Source organism: Ambystoma mexicanum, chromosome 8 (assembly GCF_040938575.1).
Source record: "Ambystoma mexicanum isolate Mex_15411 chromosome 8, UKY_AmexF1_1, whole genome shotgun sequence".
Lineage (NCBI taxonomy): Eukaryota > Metazoa > Chordata > Amphibia > Caudata > Ambystomatidae > Ambystoma > Ambystoma mexicanum.
The window spans coordinates 1,649,957,415-1,649,980,393 of NC_090929.1; the positions used below are offsets into that span (position 1 = coordinate 1,649,957,415).

General features: G+C 49.1%; 1 protein-coding gene across 1 annotated transcript in view; it reads left to right on the top strand.

Annotated features, from left to right (window-relative positions):
- Positions 1–794: 794 nt before the first annotated feature.
- SHTN1 (shootin 1) overlaps positions 795–22,979 on the top strand; it is a 797,962-nt gene continuing 775,777 nt past the window's right edge. Inside the window, exon 1 of the mRNA XM_069611915.1 lies at positions 795–979. Within this exon, the coding sequence (XP_069468016.1) occupies positions 922–979 (58 nt within the window). The 5' untranslated portion in view covers positions 795–921. The remainder of the gene's footprint in view (positions 980–22,979) is intronic.

The window sequence follows — 22,979 nt, forward strand, 5'->3', positions numbered from 1 at the left end:
AGAACCATCTGAGCATGCATGCCAGTGCCTCCTTAGCCTAGGGCAGTGGTACTGTGTGCAGGCAGCGCCCCTTTCCTGCAGATAGCATTGCACAGTAGCAGTGAGGACCATCTGAGCATGCATGCCAGTGCCTGCTTAGCCTAGGGCAGTGGTACTGTGTGCCGGCAGCGCCCATTTCCTGCAGATAGCATTGCACAGTAGCATTGAGGACCATCTGAGCATGCATGCCAGTGCCTGCTTAGGCTAGGGCAGTGGTACTATGTGCGGGCAGCGCTCCTTTCCCGCAGATAGCATTGCACAGTAGCAGTGAGGACCGTCTGAGCATGCATGCCAGTGCCTCCTTAGCCTAGGGCACTGGTACTGTGTGCAGGCAGCGCCCCTTTCCTGCAGATAGCATTGCACAGTAGCAGTGAGGACCATCTGAGCATGCATGCCAGAGCCTGCTTAGGCTAGGGCAGTGGTACTGTGTGCAGGCAGTGCTCCTTTCCTGCAGATAGCATTGCACAGGAGCAGTGAGGACCATCTGAGCATGCATGCCAGTGCCTCCGTAGCCCAGGGCAGTGGTACTGTGTGCAGGCAGTGCTCCTTTCCTGCAGATAGCATTGCACAGTAGCAGTGAGGACCATCTGAGCATGCATGCCAGTGCCTGAGGCTGGCCATGCCCTGGAGGTGCGGGTGCTCTGACAGCCAGCTAGCCAGCCTTGGCTCTCGCGGCACTTCCGGGTTCCCAGCAGACGCTCAGGTGCGCGGCTCGCGAGCCGCCGGGACGCGCATGCGCAGTGCCGGCTCTGAGCTCAGCGCACCCGCCTCCTTCCCAGACCAGGCGGCTCGCGGCTCCTGCTCCAGACACCGCTCCTGCCGCCGCTTCCGGGTGTGCAGCGCCCGTCGAGTCTAGCAACCCCCCACCCCCCAGCAAGCGCCATGAACACCTCGGACGAGGAGAAGCAGATGGAGCTGCTGGCCAGCCTGAAGGAGACAGGTGAGGCGAGGGGGAGGGGTGGCCAGCAACTCCCTCGGCCCCGCCCCAGGAGCCCCGGGAAAGCACAGCAGGGAGCAGCAGGGCGTGCGGTGCACGGCTGCTATTGTACTGGGAGCAGATTGCAGGGTACAATGAAGGAGTGTGCTGGAGCAGGTGCAGAATGCAGCGAAATGCAGGGCGTGGTACACCAGGTGCACAGCGGACCACAGGGCGTGCATTTCATTAGCATATGTGCCCCCTGTCCAAAGGGAGGTGATCACCCAGACCGGTCTTGTTGAACATTGCATTTTGGAATATGTACCCACTGGATCTATAATAGGAAAGACCCAATTCCCAGAATGAAAAGACAAACCGATCATCAATTGGACGGGTGGGGCATATATACTGCAGAATGCCCTGCTAGACATACATTATTGGCAGTGCAACGTTCAGTAAAACCAGTGCATTGCAGTAGTTGCAGGATGCATGGTGAAATATCCAGTCTATGTCTGTAGCCTATGGTGCATCCAGTCAAAATGTGTGCAAAGCAGTGACGTGGTTTCCAATTAGCATATGCAAATGTCAGTATACAGTGTCCAATCAGCAGGTGCTGAAGCTGGCCCAAGGGGAATCGTTTAGTCTGTAGTTGCAGATTGCAGCTCATTGGATCCCGTTACAATATGGAGATTGCAGTGCACATGGCTAAGTCCATTTGTGCTGAATGCTGTGCAATGGATCCCTTGTCAGCAAGTCTGCTTGACTGGTGCAGTGGGATCCATTGCAGTAGATGCAGACTGCAGTGAAAGACATGCACTGCAATTGGCATACAATGGTGCCGTGCATCTTTTTGAAAGGGCGGAGCATGCAGCATATGGCACCCTCACATCGGGCTCAGAATGCAGTGCAAGGGATCCAGCCAGTGGGCACAGAATGTGGTGCTTATTTGGAGTGCTGGAAGGAGGAGGATCCCGTGCAATAGTCCCAGAATTAACTGCATGGGATCCATTCAAGCCATTGGGTATGTACTAGTCAATAGGAGCACAATGGGTGCAGAATCAGGCAGTAGCTTAGTAATTCAATGCAAAGGTTCCAATTGGTTAGTACATAACGCAATGTACAGGGTGCATTGTATCACGTTGAGACACAAGTACTCCCTCCTCCTGGCCAAAGCCCACCCTACGTCTGCCCCTACTGACCCTCTCCCCTCCCTTCTTATCCCCAAGATCTACCCTCTTCTTATTCCTTGCTTAACTTCCTTCTTCAACACCTGCCTTTCCTCAGCTACCTTCCCCTCGCATTCATTCAAGCATGCCACCATCATCCCGATTCTGAAGAAACCCTCTGCTGATCTCCTCCTTACCTCTAACTTCCCCCCAATCTCTCTTCTCCCATTCCTCTCTAAACTACTTGAACGCCTCGCCTATTCCCAGCTCTCAGCCTTTGTCACTAATCTTTCTCTCCTACCCCCCTCTCAATCTGGTTTACGGCCTAAACACTCTCCCGAAACTGCCCTCACTTATATCCTTAACTCCCTTCTTTCCGCTCGATACTGTAAGCAATCCTCTGTCCTTATTCTTCTTGACCTCTCTGCTGCTTTCGATACTGTTGACCACCCCCTACTTCTCACCACTCTTTCTTCCTTTGGTTTCAAAGGCTCTGTCTTAACTGGCTCTCCTCTTACCTCTCCTCCCGCTCATTCGCTTTCTCCTGGAGCGGCAGTTCCTCGCCTACCCTCCTCTTGGAGTACGGTGCACCCCAAGGTTCGGTTCTTGGCCCTTTCCTATTCTCTCTCTACACCTCTCTCATTGCCCCTGTTATCTCTTCATTCTGTATTTCTCACCATTTCCATGCTGATGACACCCAACTCTTCCTTTCTTTCTCTTCCTTCTCCTCTGACCTCCACATTAAACTCTCTTCCTGTCTTACTGCCATTAAAAACTGGATGTCATCCCGCTTTCTTTCCCTCAATACTGATAAGACTGAAGTCTTACTCTTTCCTTCCAATACTCTTCCTTCTCCCTCTCCTCCATCTTTCATTCATTTTCCCCCCTCTAATCTTCCTATCTCTGCCCACGCTCGCAATCTAGGCATTCACTTTGACTCCTCCCTCTCCTTTTCCCACCATATTTCTCTTACCTCTTGCACCTGTCGCTACCACCTCTTCAATATTCGCAAAGTCCGCTCCTCTCTCACCTTCCATGCTACAAAACTTTTAATCTCCTCCCTTATCTTCTCTCGCCTCTTCTGTTGCTCCTTCCTACTCTTTGGACTACCTGCTTCTCATCTTGCTCCCCTCAAATCTATCTACCACTCAGTCGTCCGTACCCTCTGCCTCCTTGCCCCGCACGACTCCATTTCTTCTTCGCTCTCCTCCGTTGGCTGGCTTCCCTTTCACTTCCAACTTAAATTTAATTTCCTCTAATCTTTAAATCTCTCCATGATCTGGCCCCCCCTATCTCTCCTCTCTTTCTACACTCCCTCCCACTCCCTTAGTTCAGCCAACCATTTCCTTCTCACCGTCCCTCCTTCCCCTTGTGCCTCCTGCCGTTTCCGCTCCTTTCAGCTCCTAGCCCCCCTGCACTGGAACTCCTTACCTCTCTCAATCCGCTCTATACCTACCTTTTCCTCCTTCCTCACTTCCCTGAAGTCTCTCCTTCTCCATTCCCCGCCATTAAACCTTCCCCACCTCTCATTCTCTCCCCTTCTCTCGAATCTTCCCTATGATCCTCTCTTCCCTCCCCCTTCCCCTTATCCTCCCTCGTTTTCACCCTTATACCCCTTCCCTCTTCCCTCACAGATTAATTGCTCTACATCCTGTTTTTATTGGTTCGATTCATGATTGTAAATTGCTTCTACTGTTATAATGCTCTATGTATTCTGTTGTTATAATGTAAAGCGCTTTGGATGAAAGCGCTATATAAACATAATAAATACAATACAATACAAGTACATGTGACAAAGTCAGTAGCTGCAGAATGCTGTGCATTGGGATCCATTATAACCGGTCTAGAGTGTAGTGTCAAGAGAGCCGGTCGCAGAACTGCAGAGGATACAGCCTATCAAAGCTGAATGCAGTTCTGGCCAGTGAGTGAGGAATGCAGTGCAAACAGTATGTTGCATTTTTTCAGAAAGTATTGCAATGTATCCAGCTGACGCATACTGGATGTGGTGCAGCAGATCCTCTATAATCTGTGCTACATGAAGGGGACAATTGCAGTGTTTCCAAAACGCAGGAAGGGGGATCCATTGCAATAGTTGCATCGAGCAATGCATTCCTGTAGTGCATGCAGACTACAGTGCAATATGCGCAGCGCTCAAGACCTGGGATCCAGTTATTGGGAGCAGAATCTAGCGTGCGGCATTGAGCCAATGTGTACAGAATGCAGTGAGCAGGGGTCCCTTACACTATATCTAGGGTGCAGTGCAAGGGATCCAGTCAGTGCATGGGAGAGCAGACACAGGATGTGCAGAGTGCAGTGCAATGGACCGCCCCCTCTCTGTACAATGCAGTGTAAGGAATATGTTGCAAACATTTCGAAATGTAGCGAAGCTATTCTGTTGTAACAAGCGCAGAATCCAGTCCACAGGACCCACTGCAGTAATTGCAGTGCATTTAGTGCAGTGCATCACTGTAGTAGGTGCAGAGTGTAGCGCTTGCCTTTGAAATGCTCTTGTATTGACCAGTAAATTTGCAGAGTACTTGATACAGAGTAGTGCAGGGCAGACCCGTGGCAGCATGTTAGGACTGTGGGGGATGGGGCAAGGCTGCTTAGAATGCACCTGAGCCTCTGCTGGAAGCCGCAGGAGAGGGGGAGAGGGACAAAGCCAGCAGCATCAGGCGGGCCCCACCTCTGACACCCAGGGTGGGTGGGATCAATGCCCCACTGTGTCAGCCCTGCAGCGGGGAGGCTGGCCAGTGGCACAGGCACTGCGCAAGGATCCTATGAGTATGCAGACAGACTGGTCTGGTGCGAGAGACCCCATTTTGGAAATCGGTTGGTCCTTACGCTCTGGATTTGGGGCCCTCTTCCGTTGCAGCCTACCTGCCTTGTAAAGGGGCCCCTCCAGTGCAGTGGCCCTGGAATGCCTTGTTTTAATGGGGTTGACAGTGAGGGACGGGCTCATGGGAAGGGGGTCTGCATTCCTAGGGATAAGTCGGGCCTTGTTAATAGCACAGGAGACTAATTCATTGACCCCAAAGGCTCGCTTGTTTGCTTCGCAGTTTTGATTATTGGAATCAATGGCAATCGCGCTCTTTTGGGCTCACACCCCAGTTTCTTTCCAGTCCCTCGTTTTTGCAGTCTCCCGCCTTGGCCCTCTTCCTCATTTACAGTCGCCCTCATTGACTTGGCTGTCTTGTACTCTAACTTTGATATCTTGCAGGTTAAAATGAAAACTCTTAGGGAAATGGCGGCTCATTCGTCAACATGCCTCCTTGATGGTGGACTCCTTGGTGTGGCAGCTGAGCTCGCTTGTTGACATGATGGTTCGCTCATTGGCAAGACCGCGATCGGCCATTGACAAAATGGCTCCCTGATTGACGAGTTGGCCCGCCAATTACCTTGATGGTGTACTTGTTGCCATAGCACATTGCTCGTTGATCTGGCAGCTCGCTAATTGAAACTGTGGTGATTGACATGTCAGCAGGTTCATTTATATGGTAGCTTAGTCATTGACAAGCTGGTTCGGTCTTTCGAAGTACAGATCCTTCCAGCCTCCTTGTTGTCATGGCTGCTGCTTTATTTATATGCAGATTCTGTAACATCATGGTGACTCAGTCAGTGACATGACCGCTCTCTCTGTGACACGAAAGCTTACTGGCCGACATGATGCTCCTCTCATTGACAAGGCATTCATTTCCTGATGGCATGGCCCTGTTGCCCACTGATAAGCCAGCTTTTCTGATTGGTTGGCTGGCTTTGCTTTTGAAAATGGTGGATTGTCTCATTGATGTGGCATTCTTGATGGCATAGTCCTACTTGCTGACATGTTGTGCTTGCTCATTTGTATGGGGGTATGCTCCTACCTTTTCACATGACCACCTCGCTCTTTGGGTTGATGGTTTAAATCATTAGTTTGTGCTTTTGTGTGTTGACGTGGCGGCCTCAAGGGTTGACATGAATGTCTTTCTAACGTGCATGGGATCTTGTTCATTGGTTCGGGATTTTGCTGGTTGACGTGACAGTCTTATGTTTAGACCTGGCCGTCTTGGGCAGTCTCGCACGGTCTTGCTCATTGGTTCTGTTTTTCTTGGGGAACTGGCAGTCTCGCACGTTGACACGAAGGTCTTGCAAACTCGCAATGGATCTTGTTCTTTGGCGTGATGGTTTTGCTGGCTGGCATGGCACGTCCGCTCATTGACGTGACTGTATTCACTTGTTTAGGATCTTTTTCACAGGTTTGGCGGTTTTTGCGTGTTGGGGTGGTAGTTGGTGCATTGCACTGACGGTGTAGTTCACTCGAATGGGGTCTTGCTCGTTGACTAGGCTGGTTTGTTCATTGATTTAATTTTTGTTTTGGTTCATGAACGCTTCGGCCTTTTTCAGTGACATGCGTGGTTCTATCCACTAAGCTCCTGCTTCCGCCAGTGGACCTGAGGGATCTTCAACAGTTATCCCAAGCAGCATGCATTGTTTTGAGGATTCCTCCCAATCGCAAGTCTCTGTTTTGAAGCTTGCCTGTGGTCGTAGTGCCACCAGCCCATGCCACAGTTTCAGTACCTTCTCAAGCTGGCAGGTCCCGCTGAACTGGCCTGTCCATCCTTTTGCAGTAGAGAACCTGAGGAGCAGGCTTGATTAGTAGTGGTTTATCATGAATGAGTTGAAACCACATAAAGATGGTTCAATAGGTATGAATCGCTCTATAGGTGCCAAGATCTCTGTGTGATATTGTGTTTGACTCCTGGCCGCGAGTCCAGTTCTGATTGGGGAAATAGGTATTTTACAAACAACGCTAAGAGCTGAGAAACCAACAGATTGTGCTACTTTTTCAGATTGCGGCGAGCAGCCCAGCTTCCAGGAGAATCTGCGGTGTTGCTTGCTATGCATGCTGCTTGCCGCTGCACCGGCTCAGTTCCCTTCTCATCTCGAGAGGAAGTGATGCGAGCAGCCCAGCTTCCAGGGGAATCTGCGGTGTTGCTTGCTACGCATGCTGCTTGCCGCTGGACCGGCTCAGTTCCCTTTGCATCTCGAGAGGAAGTGATGCGAGCAGCCCAGCTTCCAGGGGAATCTGCGGTGTTGCTTGCTACGCATGCTGCTTGCTGCTGGACCGGCTCAGTTCCCTTCGCATCTCGAGAGGAAGTGATGCGAGCAGCCCAGCTTCCAGGGGAATCTGCGGTGTTGCTTGCTACGCATGCTGCTTGCCGCTGGACCGGCTCAGTTCCCTTCGCATCTCGAGAGGAAGTGATGCAAGCAGCCCAGCTTCCAGGGGAATCTGCGGTGTTGCTTGCTACACATGCTGCTTGCTGCTGGACCGGCTCAGTTACTTTGCATCTCGAGAGGAAGTGATGCGAGCAGCCCTGCTTCCAGGGGAATCTGCGGTGTTGCTTGCTACGCATGCTGCTTGCTGCTGGACCGGCTCAGTTCCCTTCGCATCTCGAGAGGAAGTGATGCGAGCAGCCCAGCTTCCAGGGGACTCTGCGGTGTTGTTTGCTACGCCTGCTGCTTGCCACTGGACCGGCTCAGTTCCCTTCACATCTCGAGAGGAAGTGATGCAAGCAGCCCAGCTTCCAGGGGAATCTGCGGTGTTGTTTGCTACGCCTGCTGCTTGCCACTGGACCGGCTCAGTTCCCTTCACATCTCGAGAGGAAGTGATGCAAGCAGCCCTGCTTCCAGGGGAATCTGCGGTGTTGCTTGCTACGCTTGCTGCTTGCCGCTGGACCGGCTCAGTTCCCTTCGCATCTCGAGAGGAAGTGATGCGAGCAGCCCAGCTTCCAGGGGAATCTGCGGTGTTGCTTGCTACGCATGCTGCTTGCTGCTGGACCGGCTCAGTTCCCTTCGCATCTCGAGAGGAAGTGATGCGAGCAGCCCAGCTTCCAGGGGAATCTGCGGTGTTGCTTGCTACGCATGCTGCTTGCCGCTGGACCGGCTCAGTTCCCTTCGCATCTCGAGAGGAAGTGATGCAAGCAGCCCAGCTTCCAGGGGAATCTGCGGTGTTGCTTGCTACTGGACCGGCTCAGTTACTTTGCATCTCGAGAGGAAGTGATGCGAGCAGCCCTGCTTCCAGGGGAATCTGCGGTGTTGCTTGCTACGCATGCTGCTTGCTGCTGGACCGGCTCAGTTCCCTTCACATCTCGAGAGGAAGTGATGCAAGCAGCCCAGCTTCCAGGGGAATCTGCGGTGTTGTTTGCTACGCCTGCTGCTTGCCACTGGACCGGCTCAGTTCCCTTCACATCTCGAGAGGAAGTGATGCAAGCAGCCCTGCTTCCAGGGGAATCTGCGGTGTTGCTTGCTACGCTTGCTGCTTGCCGCTGGACCGGCTCAGTTCCCTTCGCATCTCGAGAGGAAGTGATGCGAGCAGCCCAGCTTCCAGGGGACTCTGCGGTGTTGTTTGCTAAGCCTGCTGCTTGCCACTGGACCGGCTCAGTTCCCTTCACATCTCGAGAGGAAGTGATGCAAGCAGCCCAGCTTCCAGGGGAATCTGCGGTGTTGCTTGCTACGCTTGCTGCTTGCCGCTGGACCGGCTCAGTTCCCTTCGCATCTCGAGAGGAAGTGATGCGAGCAGCCCAGCTTCCAGGGGAATCTGCGGTGTTGTTTGCTACGCCTGCTGCTTGCCACTGGACCGGCTCAGTTCCCTTCACATCTCGAGAGGAAGTGGTGCAAGCAGCCCAACTTCCAGGGGAATCCGCGGAGTTGCTTGCTACGCATGCTGCTTGCTGCTGGACAGGCTCAGTTCCCTTTGTATCTCGAGAGGAAGTGATGCAAGCAGCCCTGCTTCCAGGGGAATCTGTGGTGTTGCTTGCTACGCCTGCTGCTTGCTGCTGGACCGGCTCAGTTCCCTTCACATCTCGAGAGGAAGTGATGCAAGCAGCCCTGCTTCCAGGGGAATCTGCGGTGTTGCTTGCTACGCCTGCTGCTTGCCACTGGACCGGCTCAGTTCCCTTCACATCTCGAGAGGAAGTGATGCAAGCAGCCCTGCTTCCAGGGGAATCTGCGGAGTTGCTTGCTACGCATGCTGCTTGCTGCTGGACCGGCTCAGTTCCCTTTGCATCTCGAGAGGAAGTGATGAAAGCAGCCCAGCTTCCAGGGGAATCTGTGGTGTTGCTTGCTACGCCTGCTGCTTGCCACTGGACCGGCTCAGTTCCCTTCACATCTCGAGAGGAAGTGATGCAAGCAGCCCTGCTTCCAGGGGAATCTGCGGTGTTGCTTGCTACGCCTGCTGCTTGCCACTGGACCGGCTCAGTTCCCTTCACATCTCGAGAGGAAGTGATGCAAGCAGCCCTGCTTCCAGGGGAATCTGCGGAGTTGCTTGCTACGCATGCTGTTTGCTGCTGGACCGGCTCAGTTCCCTTTGCATCTCGAGAGGAAGTGATGCAAGCAGCCCTGCTTCCAGGGGAATCTGCGGTGTTGCTTGCTACGCCTGCTGCTTGCCACTGGACTGGCTCAGTTCCCTTCACATCTCGAGAGGAAGTGATGCAAGCAGCCCTGCTTCCAGGGGAATCTGCGGAGTTGCTTGCTACGCATGCTGCTTGCTGCTGGACCGGCTCAGTTCCCTTTGCATCTCGAGAGGAAGTGATGAAAGCAGCCCAGCTTCCAGGGGAATCTGTGGTGTTGCTTGCTACACCTGCTGCTTGCCACTGGACCGGCTCAGTTCCCTTCACATCTCGAGAGGAAGTGATGCAAGCAGCCCTGCTTCCAGGGGAATCTGCGGTGTTGCTTGCTACGCCTGCTGCTTGCTACTGGACCGGCTCAGTTCCCTTCACATCTCGAGAGGAAGTGATGCAAGCAGCCCTGCTTCCAGGGGAATCTGCGGAGTTGCTTGCTACGCATGCTGCTTGCTGCTGGACCGGCTCAGTTCCCTTTGCATCTCGAGAGGAAGTGATGCATCTCTAGAGAACGGCTGAAGTGCTTTTTTCCAGAATGACCTCCAGGAGCCCTCTCAGTAATCTTCCGCTTTATGCCATTTCATTTCCAAAAACAAGGTAGGTGGCCTGGTTGGCAGTCAGTACAAGAAAAGGCCGGCACATCTCTCTCCCAATTGTGCTTCTTAAAATCTGTGGCTTTCTAAATTTACAATTAAATTAATTTATGGTGGTCCGTAGCAAAGAGAATTTGCTCGTGATCACACACAATGTGTTTGCTGCTTACTTGATGTATAAGCGCCTTCCAAATGCACAATAAATAAATGAAGAAGCTCAGGCGTAACCCCCATTATTCCTCTCACTAAATCACCTATGATATGACATGATATGATTGGTTATTTATAACGCGCTTAATACCCAGAGGTTTCTAAGCGCTAACCCGGGGATCGGACCTATGTTGCTCCGTGTCTTCTTGCTTCCAAGGTGAGCACATTGCCCCTGAGCTATCCTCCCGAGACTGAGCTCCCAGTCAGCTAAAATCTCACCTTTCACATCTTTCACTATATCGGTGTCCTTCAGTGTCGTGCAGGTAGCCGCTCTCGTCCGACTTTTGAACTTGGATCTTCAGCCATTAGCCAAATATTTATGCTGGTGACAGGCAGATGTTCGCAAATCTCAGGGGAATTGGGACCTCCAATTGAGACTGAGAGAACGCCTCACCTCGATAAAGGACTGGATGTTTGAAAACTCCCTAAAGTTCAGCAATAGATGGATGGACAGAGGTTCTGGAGACAAGCGCACAAGCTAAGCCTCCACATTCTGGCCTGAAGCTCTTGGCACCGGGCCCTATTGCAGTGCCAGTAGATTGGAATGCGGACAGACCTGCAGCTGAAGCCTCAGGTCTCCTAAGAGGTGAAGTCCAGTTTTCTTCACCTTAATGACTTGGACGGCTTTTCACTCTATTGACCTCCCCACCCTGAAAGACTGGTAATGGTGAACATTTTTGTTTGTGCCGCTTAGATTTTGGGTATAGTATCTAACTGGGACTTTCTTGCAAACTTTTGTCATGATTGTGGCACACCCAGAACATGCCGAAGAAAATGATTTTGCGTGTACACAATTCTGACCATGTTCCGATAATGGGCTTCCGTGACCAAGTCGAGTTAGATTTAATTTGAATGGTCATCTTCATAGAGCGCTCTTGAGCCTACTGATCTAATGAGTAGATTGTCCATCTATCACTCTTGCAGGTCACAGCGCCCCCAGAACAACATCTACTCCACCTATCACCCTTCCAGGTTGCTCTACCGCCAGAATATCATCTACTCCATCTGTCACAATTCCATGTTGCTCCACCTCTAGAACATCTACTCCATCTGTCACCATTCCATGTCACTCCACCCCCAGAACATCTACTCCATCTGTCACCATTCCATGTCACTCCACCCCCAGAACATCTACTCCATCTGTCACCATTCCATGTCACTCCACCCCCAGAACATCTACTCCATCTGTCACCATTCCATGTCACTCCACCCCCAGAACATCTACTCCATCTGTCACCATTCCATGTTGCTCCACCTCCAGATGTCACTCCACCGCCAGAACATCATCTACTCCATCTGTCACAATTCCGTTTCACTCCACCCCCAGAACATCTCCTCCATCTGTCACAATTCCGTTTCACTCCACCCCCAGAACATCTACTCCATCTGTCACCATTCCATGTTGCTCCACCTCCAGATGTCACTCCACCCCAGAACATCTACTCCATCTGTCACCATTCCATGTTGCTCCACCTCCAGATGTCACTCCACCCCAGAACATCTACTCCATCTGCCACCATTCCATGTTGCTCCACCTCCAGATGTCACTCCACCCCCAGAACCTCTACTCCATCTGTCACCATTCCATGTTGCTCCACCTCCAGATGTCACTCCACCCCCCAGAACATCTACTCCATCTATCACAATTCCATGTCACTCCACCCCCAGAACATCTACTCCATCTGTCACCATTCCATGTTGCTCCACCTCCAGATGTCACTCCACCCCCCAGAACATCTACTCCATCTATCACAATTCCATGTCACTCCACCCCCAGAACATCTACTCCATCTGTCACCATTCCATGTTGCTCCACCTCCAGATGTCACTCCACCCCCAGAACATCTACTCCATCTGTCACCATTCCATGTTGCTCCACCTCCAGAACATCATCTACTTCATCTATCACTCTTCCAGGCCACTCCATCCCCTACTCTATCACCATTCTAGGTCACTGCACCCACACAACATCATCTACTTCATCTATCACTGTTCCATGTCACTCATCAACATTGAAAACGGACTTGGGAACCACGGCGCGGCACTGGGCCACGCAGCAAGGCACACAACTTGCACCCAGGTGGGGAACTACACGGGTGCTGATGGCGATATGGCCCTCAGCGCTGGCCGACTCTGTCGGTAATGGATCCGCTGCCCTCATTAAACGACCCTCGCTTCGCTTAACTTGGCCGACGGGCCACGCAGCAAGGCACACAACTAGCACCCACGTGGGGAACTACACGGGTGCTAATGGCGATATGCCCCTCAGCGCTGGACGCAGCAAGGCACACAACTAGCACCCACGTGGGGAACTACACGGGTGCTAATGGCGATATGCCCCTCAGCGCTGGACGCAGCAAGGCACACAACTAGCACCCACGTGGGGAACTACACGGGTGCTAATGGCGATATGCCCCTCAGCGCTGGACGCAGCAAGGCACACAACTAGCACCCACGATGGGAACTACACGGGTGCTAATGGCGATATGCCCCTCAGCGCGTGGGGAACTACACGGGTGCTAATGGCGATATGCCCCTCAGCGCTGGACGCAGTTAGGCACACAACTAGCACCCGCTGGACGCACTAGCACCCACGTGGGGAGCTACACGGGTGCTAATGGCGATATGCCCCTCCACGCTGGCCGACCCGGTCGGTAATGGCACTGCTTGACGTGGCTGACGTGCTGTTACTGACAGAGCCGGCATGCACGGAAGAGCAGATCGCCTCAATAGCCCATTTCTCCCTCTCCCTAACTCCCCTTGTACCCTCTTTCCATGGCCGTTTCTAGATAATACAGTGCTTACAGCCAAACAACAGAATGCACCTTCATACCGCAACACTGTGCTGAAGCCGCTGCAAAATTATAAAAACCATTGCAAGGTAAACAAAAGCTGCTTTTATTAACGTGTAATTAAAGTACTTAAGAGCGAGGCAGACAGCAATAGTGAAAAGAAAAAAGTCGCCGTCATATCATATAAATGTTCATTGTGTAAAGGACACATTGTGTGGTGACTACGCTGCAGCAACACGTTTTCACTATGTGCAAACCATCATTGTGGGCTTTGTGCATACTATGCCACAGTAAACTGCGCGTGGGACTTATTTAATGGCGCAGAGTATAGAAACGGAGTCTTGTGTAGGGAGCCGCCGTTTTGTCCGAGAAAGCCCGGTGAGATGAAATGGTTTGCCCAGGATCACACACCTCGGTTAAGGATGGAGCTGGAATGTGAGCCCTGTGTACAGTTTAGTCACGTGAGCACATATCTCGCGGGCCCCAGCCGATCGGCCTCTTTGTTATTTGGCTGCATAGACTGTGTTCTATAGAAGCTGCCTGAGGCGGCGTGGATATGTGTTACTGCTTGGCCTGCCAGGACCAAGACGATACTGTGCCTCATAAAAGATGAGCGAACATGGCAAACTGCAAATCCTTGCGAAAGGCTACTGAGTAAAACGAGGACGCCTGTAGCTTTATTTCCCCCAGCCTGGGTGGTCGCCTGCAAGAATCTGCATACAAAGTGTTTTTTGTTAAGGGTTCAAGGTTATTTATGTGTAGTGCCTATATAGCGCTTTTAGTCAAAGCGCCGAACAAGGAGAATACGGTACAATAACATGAGAGGCAAACACTTGGTAGGTGAGGCTCAAGATGAAGGATGAGGTGCTCTGGACAGCAGGAGAAAGGGGAGGCAGCGAGCACCGTATTCAAGCTCAAAGAAAGCCATGTGTCCTTTATACAGGCGCTAAGTGCCAATCCTTTGCATTCTAGGGCCTTGAGCCAACCCCCACCTCTAGAAAGACTAGGGCTTTCTGCACCTCTACCTAACCTTCCCCACCAAAAGATGCAAGTAGAGCAAAAGTTTTTTTTAAAATGCATTTAAATTAAAAAATGGAAAACCTCGTATTGGTAATAGTGCGAAGGGCTGTGCACGTGGTGTTTCGCCCCCACTCTAGTCCTTTACATTCTGTTTCTTGGATGAGGCCGGGGGTCCGGAGAACCCTCTGCACAGTTTGGGACAGCAGAAGGGTGCACTCACACCAGCAGGATGCATAAATGGCACTGCAGCGTGGACCCCGGCTGCAGCCAAAAGCAAGCCCGCCATGCGGACACGAAAGGCAGCGAACAGGCCAGGCACCGGCACCCGTGCATGGGGGGCTGGTATAGCCGGAGCTGGGGGCTGCTCCTCGTTAGGACACCATGGCAGAGAGATTTCCTTCCCACCCTTTTTAGTGCCTGGGGAGGGGTAATCTTTCCAGGGAGGTGACGGCCTGTCTGATGACGCGAGGTGCAGACCAAGTGGCCCCCGTGCAGCAGTGTAGGGCGCTCACCACACACATTTCCCCCAGCATCAATTGGCTCTCCCGAGGCATTGGACTACAATTCCCATGATATCTGGCTATTGACTATGCTGGTTAGGGGAGATGGGAGTTGTAGTCCAAAACATCTGGAGAGCCAACGCTTGCAGAGCCCTGCCCTACACTAAGCGGTATCTGAGATAAACGATGCCACAGGGAAACCTCACTACAAGCTGGGAAGTGTGTCCACGTGGCTGAATTCCTAGGGCCTTTAAATGTTTGCATTTGTTTAGCAGTAAATGCCCCCCTCGCCGCCCCCCAGTTCCCGTTTGATGTCTCGGTAGCAGGTGATGGACACGGCCCCCAGCTGCCCGCGGAATGCCAGCCTCTGGCGCGGAACGTGGCCAGCCAATTCGGGGGTGTTCCTGGATGAGGCTGCAGACATGGGCAGGGTGGGAGAGTGGGGTGCTGGCTTCCTGGGACACAGTGTCCCTGCAAATGCTTGGCAGATAACCGCAGACAAGTGAGACCGACAGGCATTTTTCTAGCATGGGGTGTTGGAGGGGAGGGGTGGAGGGGTGGATTCCTGCCAAATTGCTTGTTTGTCATTTCCACATGCGTTGGTTTGATAATTTGTTAATGTATCTCAGTAGGTTAATGCACCCGTTTGTGAGCTCAAGGTCACAGTATGAATCATCTACGATTGACTCAGCCTTTTCTTTATCTTGCAAACTATTCAAAATGATTCCCATAACATTTGTGATGCTAACACGTGTTTTAGAAGCCAGAGACCAACCAGTTTGAATGGACAATTATAATGGCCCTTTAGAGGCCAATCGCATGGGACCAGGGGCACCCTTAGCCGCCCCCCCACCACACGAGCTGGGGGGAAGTCTTTCAAGGTCTCCCCTCAGCTGGCTGGCGGGAGAAAGCGCGGTAGGCGCCCTATTGAAATTAAATGCGCCCTGCTTTTGTGCTGGCGCCGGGCTTTCCAGCACGGGAGCGGGGCGCATTTATTAACAATAGGGCACCTTATCAAAGTAATTACCTCACGCTCCGGTGTGGGAGCCAGGTGCTTTTATTAACAATAGGGCGCCTTATCAAAGTAATTTCCTCCCGCTCCGGTGCGGGAGCGGGGCGCTTTTATTAACAATAGGGCGCCTTATCAAAGTAATTACCTACTGCTCCGGTGCGGGAGCGCGGCGGTTTTCATTAGAATAGAGCGCTGATGCATTAGGCGGCCGATTCCAGTGATTAACTCCCTGCTAAGACGGGGGAGCTAAAGAAAAATCGGTGATCAGTTGCACCCAACCCCCCTCCGCCATAACGGCGGTGCCGTTAAGGCCGGCCCTGCATGGAACTAAGGGAAGTGCGAGTTCATAGAAGCCTGGACTGAGTTCCCTCCTCGTGCTAGAGTGGGGATTTATCCCGGAAACCGGGCATGGCTTAAGCAAGCATTTCTCCTCCCTGAGTACATGTCCTAGTATGAGGACCATTGAGCAGTGGTCATCAGCCAGGGCTTATCAAGGACTGCCGTTCTTTGTTGGTTTTGCCCACACAGGCCCAGCCGCTCTTTCTATGGCACTACTCACCTCTGCAGGTTTATTTAGCCCATGCCCCCCTATTTACAATAAACCGACAGACAGAAATAGTTTATTAATGGTATCCAGTTTTCATCCCAAGACCACCATAGACAGCATACCATACAGTCAATTCTTACGCTATAAAAGAATCATTTCAGAACCAGAAGAATATGAGATTCAAGCAGCAAAACGTCATGAAAAATGTATTGAAAGAGGCTATTCACAAGACCTATTAATCAATTCAAGAATGAAGGCTTGATTATTGTCAAGGGACCAACGCCTAGTACCAGCAGAAAAATCTGACCGGGAATCACTTGTTTATGTGACCACATACTCAGAGCAAAGTTATAAGATCAAATAAATCCTTATGAGGAACTGGGAGATGTTGAAAATGCATCCAGTTTTGGCACAACTGTTTGAAGATGCTCCCAACCTTTGCTTATAGGAAGAGTAAATGTATGAAAGATTTTTTGGTTAAAGCAGAATACGAAACGGAAAACGGTGGAAAGCAATATAAAGGTACATTGCCGTGCAACAATTGTCAACATTGCCATAATGTAATCAGAGGCTCGACCATTAACCATCCGTACACAGGCAAACCAATTTCCTTGAACCACACAAGTACTTGTGACACACTGAATGTTATTTACGGTATCAGATGCCCTTGTGGCATCTTTTATGCAGGTCTAACATCCAGGAAAGTCAAAACAAGGTGGACGGAACATAAATCAAACATAAGAAATAAGTCTATTCATTCACCAGTATCAGAACACGTTAATTCTCATAATCAGACCATAGCTCAGATGAAACTAATCATGTTGGAACATATTAAAACCCCAAAACGAGGAGGAGACATGAAGTTACTCTTGAGACAGAAAGAAATTGAATAGATCGATAGGCTCGATTCATTGGAACCTAGAGGGATGAATAATGAGTTTGATTTAACATGTTATATTTAGTTATGGTTTTTGTATATCTTTTTTCCTGCCTTCAATGAAGTGATTAATATGGAATGTTTTTCTATTTTTGATTTGATGTTACCCCCTCTTTTCTTTAGTGGTAATTGAAACTAAATAAAGATTGAAACGTGATTATGAAACTGTATCTATATAGGCTCTAGTAGGATTGTATTAGCAAGTGTTGTTCATGCTATCTTCCCATCACCAAGTACCACTAGCACTTCATGTAGCATAAACATTTTTCTTTACCTTGTAGGTTTCTTTACAACAACATAAAACCTTGAAATGAAAACACCATGAAATTGACACATTTTCTCTTGGGTCACTGTATTTAACACGTTGTTTATTGGCTTAACACGTTGTTTACTGGCATACTTTAGAAACATAATTAAATTTGATTTGAATGCTCTGCCAGTCTCTTTTGAGAATTGAGCCTTGTATCGTATCACCGGATACTTGTTAGATACAATCTTTAGTACCCAGACATTTGGGGGGCCAATTTTCTGAATGAGAATATTTGTTACGGACCTCATTCTTGAGTCACGTGACCAACATTGTGATCACGTGACTTTATATAATGAGTGCTCAATTATTGAGTGTGGAAATTGTAGGCGGTAACGGCGCCAAGGATTTATGCGCCGTGAATCAAACATAACGTTAATAGCATCCAACAAATTCAGTACGCACATCTGAACAGTAGAACAACTATTGTCACGTATATCGTGACTGGAATAGTCCAGATCTCGTAATGGGGATAGGCATCACGTGATTTGAATTCTAGAAGTCCCGTGATCGGGGGAGCGATCACGCGACAATTTTTTCCAAATCAAAAATATTACAAAGGAGCATTTTAGGTTCGCAATAGAAAGATTTGCTAAAACAGGGATCGTGATCAACAAGCGAAACACATAGAACTCAGTATCTTTTACGGATGCTGACTTCCTTACTCTCAGGAGCTACGTTACGTCGATGTGTCACGTGATCGGAATGGCGATCACGTGACCCAATTAGGTAAACAGATATAAGCGAGGCCCGGGACGGGAGGCTGCTTATGCAGCTGTGCCCCCTGTTCCCGGCCTTCGGTTTTCGAATCACTCAGAGATTGGTGAGTGCTAGCAGAATATAAGTGGATGGATATATTTTTTGGTTAATTTAAAAAATATATATTTTTGTATTTATTGTTCATTGTTGATTAGTTTTCTTGAGTTTGGGAACAGAGGATTAAACGAGATAAAAATCGTTTGGTTGTATACTTTTTGACAGTTGGTCTCATGGCACATGGGTGGTCTCTTTTACAGATCCACCTGGGTTGCTAGGCAGCAGCGTTCAGTTTGAAATCTATGGTGACCATTCAGTAGGACGTTTTTGGAGATTTCTTCAAGTAGGTAGCACCTGAGTTTGTTTTTTCTTTTACTGTTATACTGGTTGTATTATCAGGTTACATGCCTTGTACAAAGGATTAGAATCTTACATATATTTTCTTTGGACCATTGTCCACAGATTTTGGTGAATTCGACTCAAGGTCTCAAACAGATTCCATTGCTAGGGGTTTGAGTTACCCCATGATTACAAAGTCAGTTAAGTTATTTGGGACTTGGAATGGGATATAACATGGAAACATTATTGATTGAAACCCTTTATCTTTGTTGACAGATAAGTGATATTGGAAAGTAGCGTCCATACCTGAAGAAGGGGGCTAAGGACCCCGAAACGCGTAGCATAATGTGTTGATGAAATTGCTTTTAAACAATATGAAGTGAATATTGTTTGATCAACACAGGACTGTTAATGGAATGTATTATACATATGTGTTTGAATGTTTTCTGATTTCAATTTTGAAAATAAATGTACACATCGTGTTTGAAACAATCACGCTATATGAAGTCTATCTTGTGTTGAATTTCGTACTCCAATTTACTTTGAGAAGTGTTTAATTAAGTGGAACAGGACTCTGTTATCAATAATTTAATTGTGTTTACTTTAAGAAAAGTGTTCTCTATAAAAACGTCAGGAATCTCACGCTTAGGCCTTTTTTACAGGTTAGAAGTGCCATTTGAAGAGGATTTTTTCCTCGCAGGAGTGACCAGGTGATCATCTAAGTGTGTTCTGAGATGTAAATAGTTTTTCCCTTATTCCAGAGGCTCATCTGCTAGGATTTGCGCCCTTCTGTTAGTCTCCTTCTCTCTCCGGGGTATTTAAATGTCTGGATCATGTCTACCACCTCCTGAGTCCAGATTGTACAGGTGTAACTGCTCCCAACCCCCTGCTTTTGATAAGATTGCTGGCACAGACATGGCATCCCTTGGCAGCCCTCGACTTCATTGTCACAAATCTATGTTTTCCCATCTGGAGATGCGGTCTCGAGCCTGGGGCACTTAAATCCGTCTGAGACCTTATAAAACAAATAGCAGAGTCAAGACTTTCTTTTTTCTGTTGAATTTGACTCCTTAATAATAATTAGAAATGCTGTTTGTTTGTAGGTTTGCTTTTTATGGTTCCACTTATAATCTCTTGCCCAAGTAGTTTCTGCAGCTCTGTCAGAGGTGGGCTGGGATCCTAAACAGGCCCTGGGAATCATTACTGGGAACCAAAAGAGACCCTGGAAATAATTTTCAAAGGGGCCCCATATCACACATTTACAACAAGCCCAACCATTTTCCTATGAGAACATTTGGAAATACCACACAAAAGAGGCCCAGAGTGCAGAGGCTTACCGGAAAATCTGCCCATAGGCCAGTTCACCCCTTGGCTCTGTCGTCGGCTTCCCTGGGCCAAGGATTTAAATGATAGACCAGGTTATCACTTTTACATTGGAAAGTTCTTCACAGACGCGAGACCATCATTTGCGGCTAGAATCGAAGGAGCAAGAACGAGACCCATTTCAAGAGAATTCTTCTTCACGGAAGGTGCTGCCGCTGCCAAGGAAACCGATCTCCAATGGCCGGTTGGAGGGCTTTCTAATTTCCCCCAAATAGCAGAGAAATCGAAGGAATCTTTAACAGCTTCTCGAGCCAACACTGGGAGCAGCTTCACAGCAGAAGCCTGTGGTACCAAGACTCGCTCACGCCAAGAAGGTCGTCAGGCACTATGTTGGTTAATCAGCAGTGGCGTGTCCAGACTCCTTTTGACTAGGGTGGCCCAAGTGGGGGCACTGACTTATGCAGGGGTGGCATGAAGTTTGAGGGCACACACACACACAATGATCATAGTTTAGGATAATGGGGTGGCCAATCACATTCCAGGTGTAGCAGGTGCCACTCCCTGGACACGCCACTGGCATTCAGGACTTCTGGGACCGTCTCAGTGTCCCATGAAATTGACCATTACAATTGGTCCTCTTTGCCGAGTTTCTTGGGCCAAAATTCTTCTGCCCTACTCGCAATTGATGAGCGAGGTTAAAGGCATCAAGCTTCCTATATCGATACATTTTCTCCAGTTATGGGACCACCCTTGATTAAAGGCTGGGTGCGTCCAAATAACCTTTTGAATTATTTCTCTCTGTTAGGAACAGCTTTAGGTCTTAGGAAATGGTTTGTTCCAAGCATGGCTTCCATAAGACTGGACAGGCGGAGCTAACTGTTCTTTCTGGCTTTCGTTCATCGTCCCCTCTACCCTGGCTTCTTCACTTTCCTGCCAAAGTTAAGCTCTTTGTGGCCATTTTGTTTCCATTCATCCTGTCATCCCACCACTTCCCAACTATATTCAGACCTTGTTTCATCACCTATAAGCCGGCAAGGTAGCTCAGCCTGTTGAGCGCTTGCTGCTGCGATCCGTGTGGGATCTTCAGGTTCGAGTCCCAGCCAAGCCAACTCAGCTTGTCGATAAAGGAGTACCGAGTTCAGTTGGGTGATATTGTATGTAAATATGTTCTATGTAAAACGCTTTGGCGAAAGTGCTACATTATAACACGTTATTATCATACCTATAAAGCACACTGAACCCTGACCAGCTAGCCCGGTTGTGGGGCGTGTTGCAGGTTATTAAAGCAACAAGGCTTTCTTCTACTTGGGCTTTCTCTTCACCGATGATCCTCCAAGCTTCCGCCATTGGTTTTTGTTTGTGGGAGGCTCTTCCCATGTCTTCAGACTCCGAGGAAAGCCCTCAAAGCGTACACTTTTATCCTACCATTTCTACCTCTCATTTTGTATTATTATTTGCAATCCTTGTTGATATTTTGTGTGCACTTTGCCATATAATGTTTCTTAAATTGTGCTGTAATAGTGCGTGACTGTGGCATACAGCACCCTGCTACATTGTTAGGCATGTGCTTCTTGAAAGGTATAAAATAAATGCCCACTTTGGTCTGGGTTTTTAGTCTCTATTGCAGGGAACCTGTGAAGGTGCCAGCGGGTGTTGATATTTGCCCGTCTCCTTTTCCCTCTTGCAATGAACACTTATCTCATTGATTTGATATTGGTCTCTTGTTGGCGCAACAGGATTTCCAGGAAATACCTGGGCAATGCCTTCCATGGAGTCCTTTTATGAACATCAAAATGTATATGGTCCTGCTAGTGTCTTACAGAACACCGCCCTTTATAAGGTCATCGATGAAAGTGAGCCATGGGGACAGTGCTTTCCCGCCATCTCTAATCCCAGGGCTCTAAACCCCCTTTAGCATCTCATGACATTCTGTGCCCTGTTCTCTTTGCCTGGATAGTTCAGCCCAAATCAATACAGCTATTATTTTATCAAAAGTAAGGTTTCAAACCATTCTGCATTCCTAGCGCCTGATGTTGGTACTGGAACGGCCCAGGCGATCGATAACTTTGTTTGAGTTCATGATTGGCGTGCATTGTTGCTAGTACTGGAACGAGGTAGTGGTTTTAATGTGTAAACATCTCTTATTTAACCCCACTCTCTGCCATGAGACTCTCAAGTGAAGTGGGAGTCTTTCTACAGAGGACTTGCTGTGCTTGGTATCTATCCTTGTGTGCACTGTGATTAACATCGCCTGCTTGGGTTTCATTTCTCCTTTTCATTAGCACTCTTCTGGCATTTTATCATCACGTGCGTTTGGTTTGTTGTCACAGTTCCTTATATTTTCCTTTGTTTGTCGTGGCTCCTGTTCTGCTTTTTGTCCAGTGGTTCTAGTTTCTATCAACCAAAAAAAGTGTTTGCTGCTTTTGTTGATTTCCTTCCATTTGTAATGTCATTTTGAAATGCACATGTAACAATGTCAGTGGCCTCTTTCATCTTACAATGGAGTTATTTCAATGAATGTGTCTCTTTGTTGCACTTTAAAGTTGTTCGCCTTAAGTGGATACCCTCATTGTGGAAATTGACAATGTCTGTTGCACGGATCATCCCACACCAGCTCTCCATCCTGTTCAGGAGGAACCCCAGCAATTAGCGAAAACAACAGACAACTTCGGGAATAAATAAAACAGAGGCTACAAGGCCCTCTTTCTGCCAGCCATAAATGTTTAATGTTAATGCCCTCCTGCCATGTGCACGCTTGCTTGCCTCTCTTTGTTTTAATCCCATGATCCATACGTACAGTGAATATTTGGGGCGATCTTTAGCGGGTTCAACTGTTCCACGTTACATTGGTCTGTTAATCATTCCTGATCAGTCCTAGATAATACAAATCTTCACACATTCCGTTTTTAGCCGCTGTCAGTATCCATCGCTTAGCCTGTCATATTTTAGGGCGGTTGCTTGAATGTTTCGTGAATGTAGCCCTCCCAAGAGGAAATTGATTTTTTTTTGCTGTCTTTCACGCTTCAATTCTCAAATCTCTGTTAAACTCGCCATCATTGATATCCGCCCTTGTTTATAACATTTGTACCCGAGTTTTTACATTTGTTTTCTTGAGATGCGGTATTGGTTTGATCAGAACCACA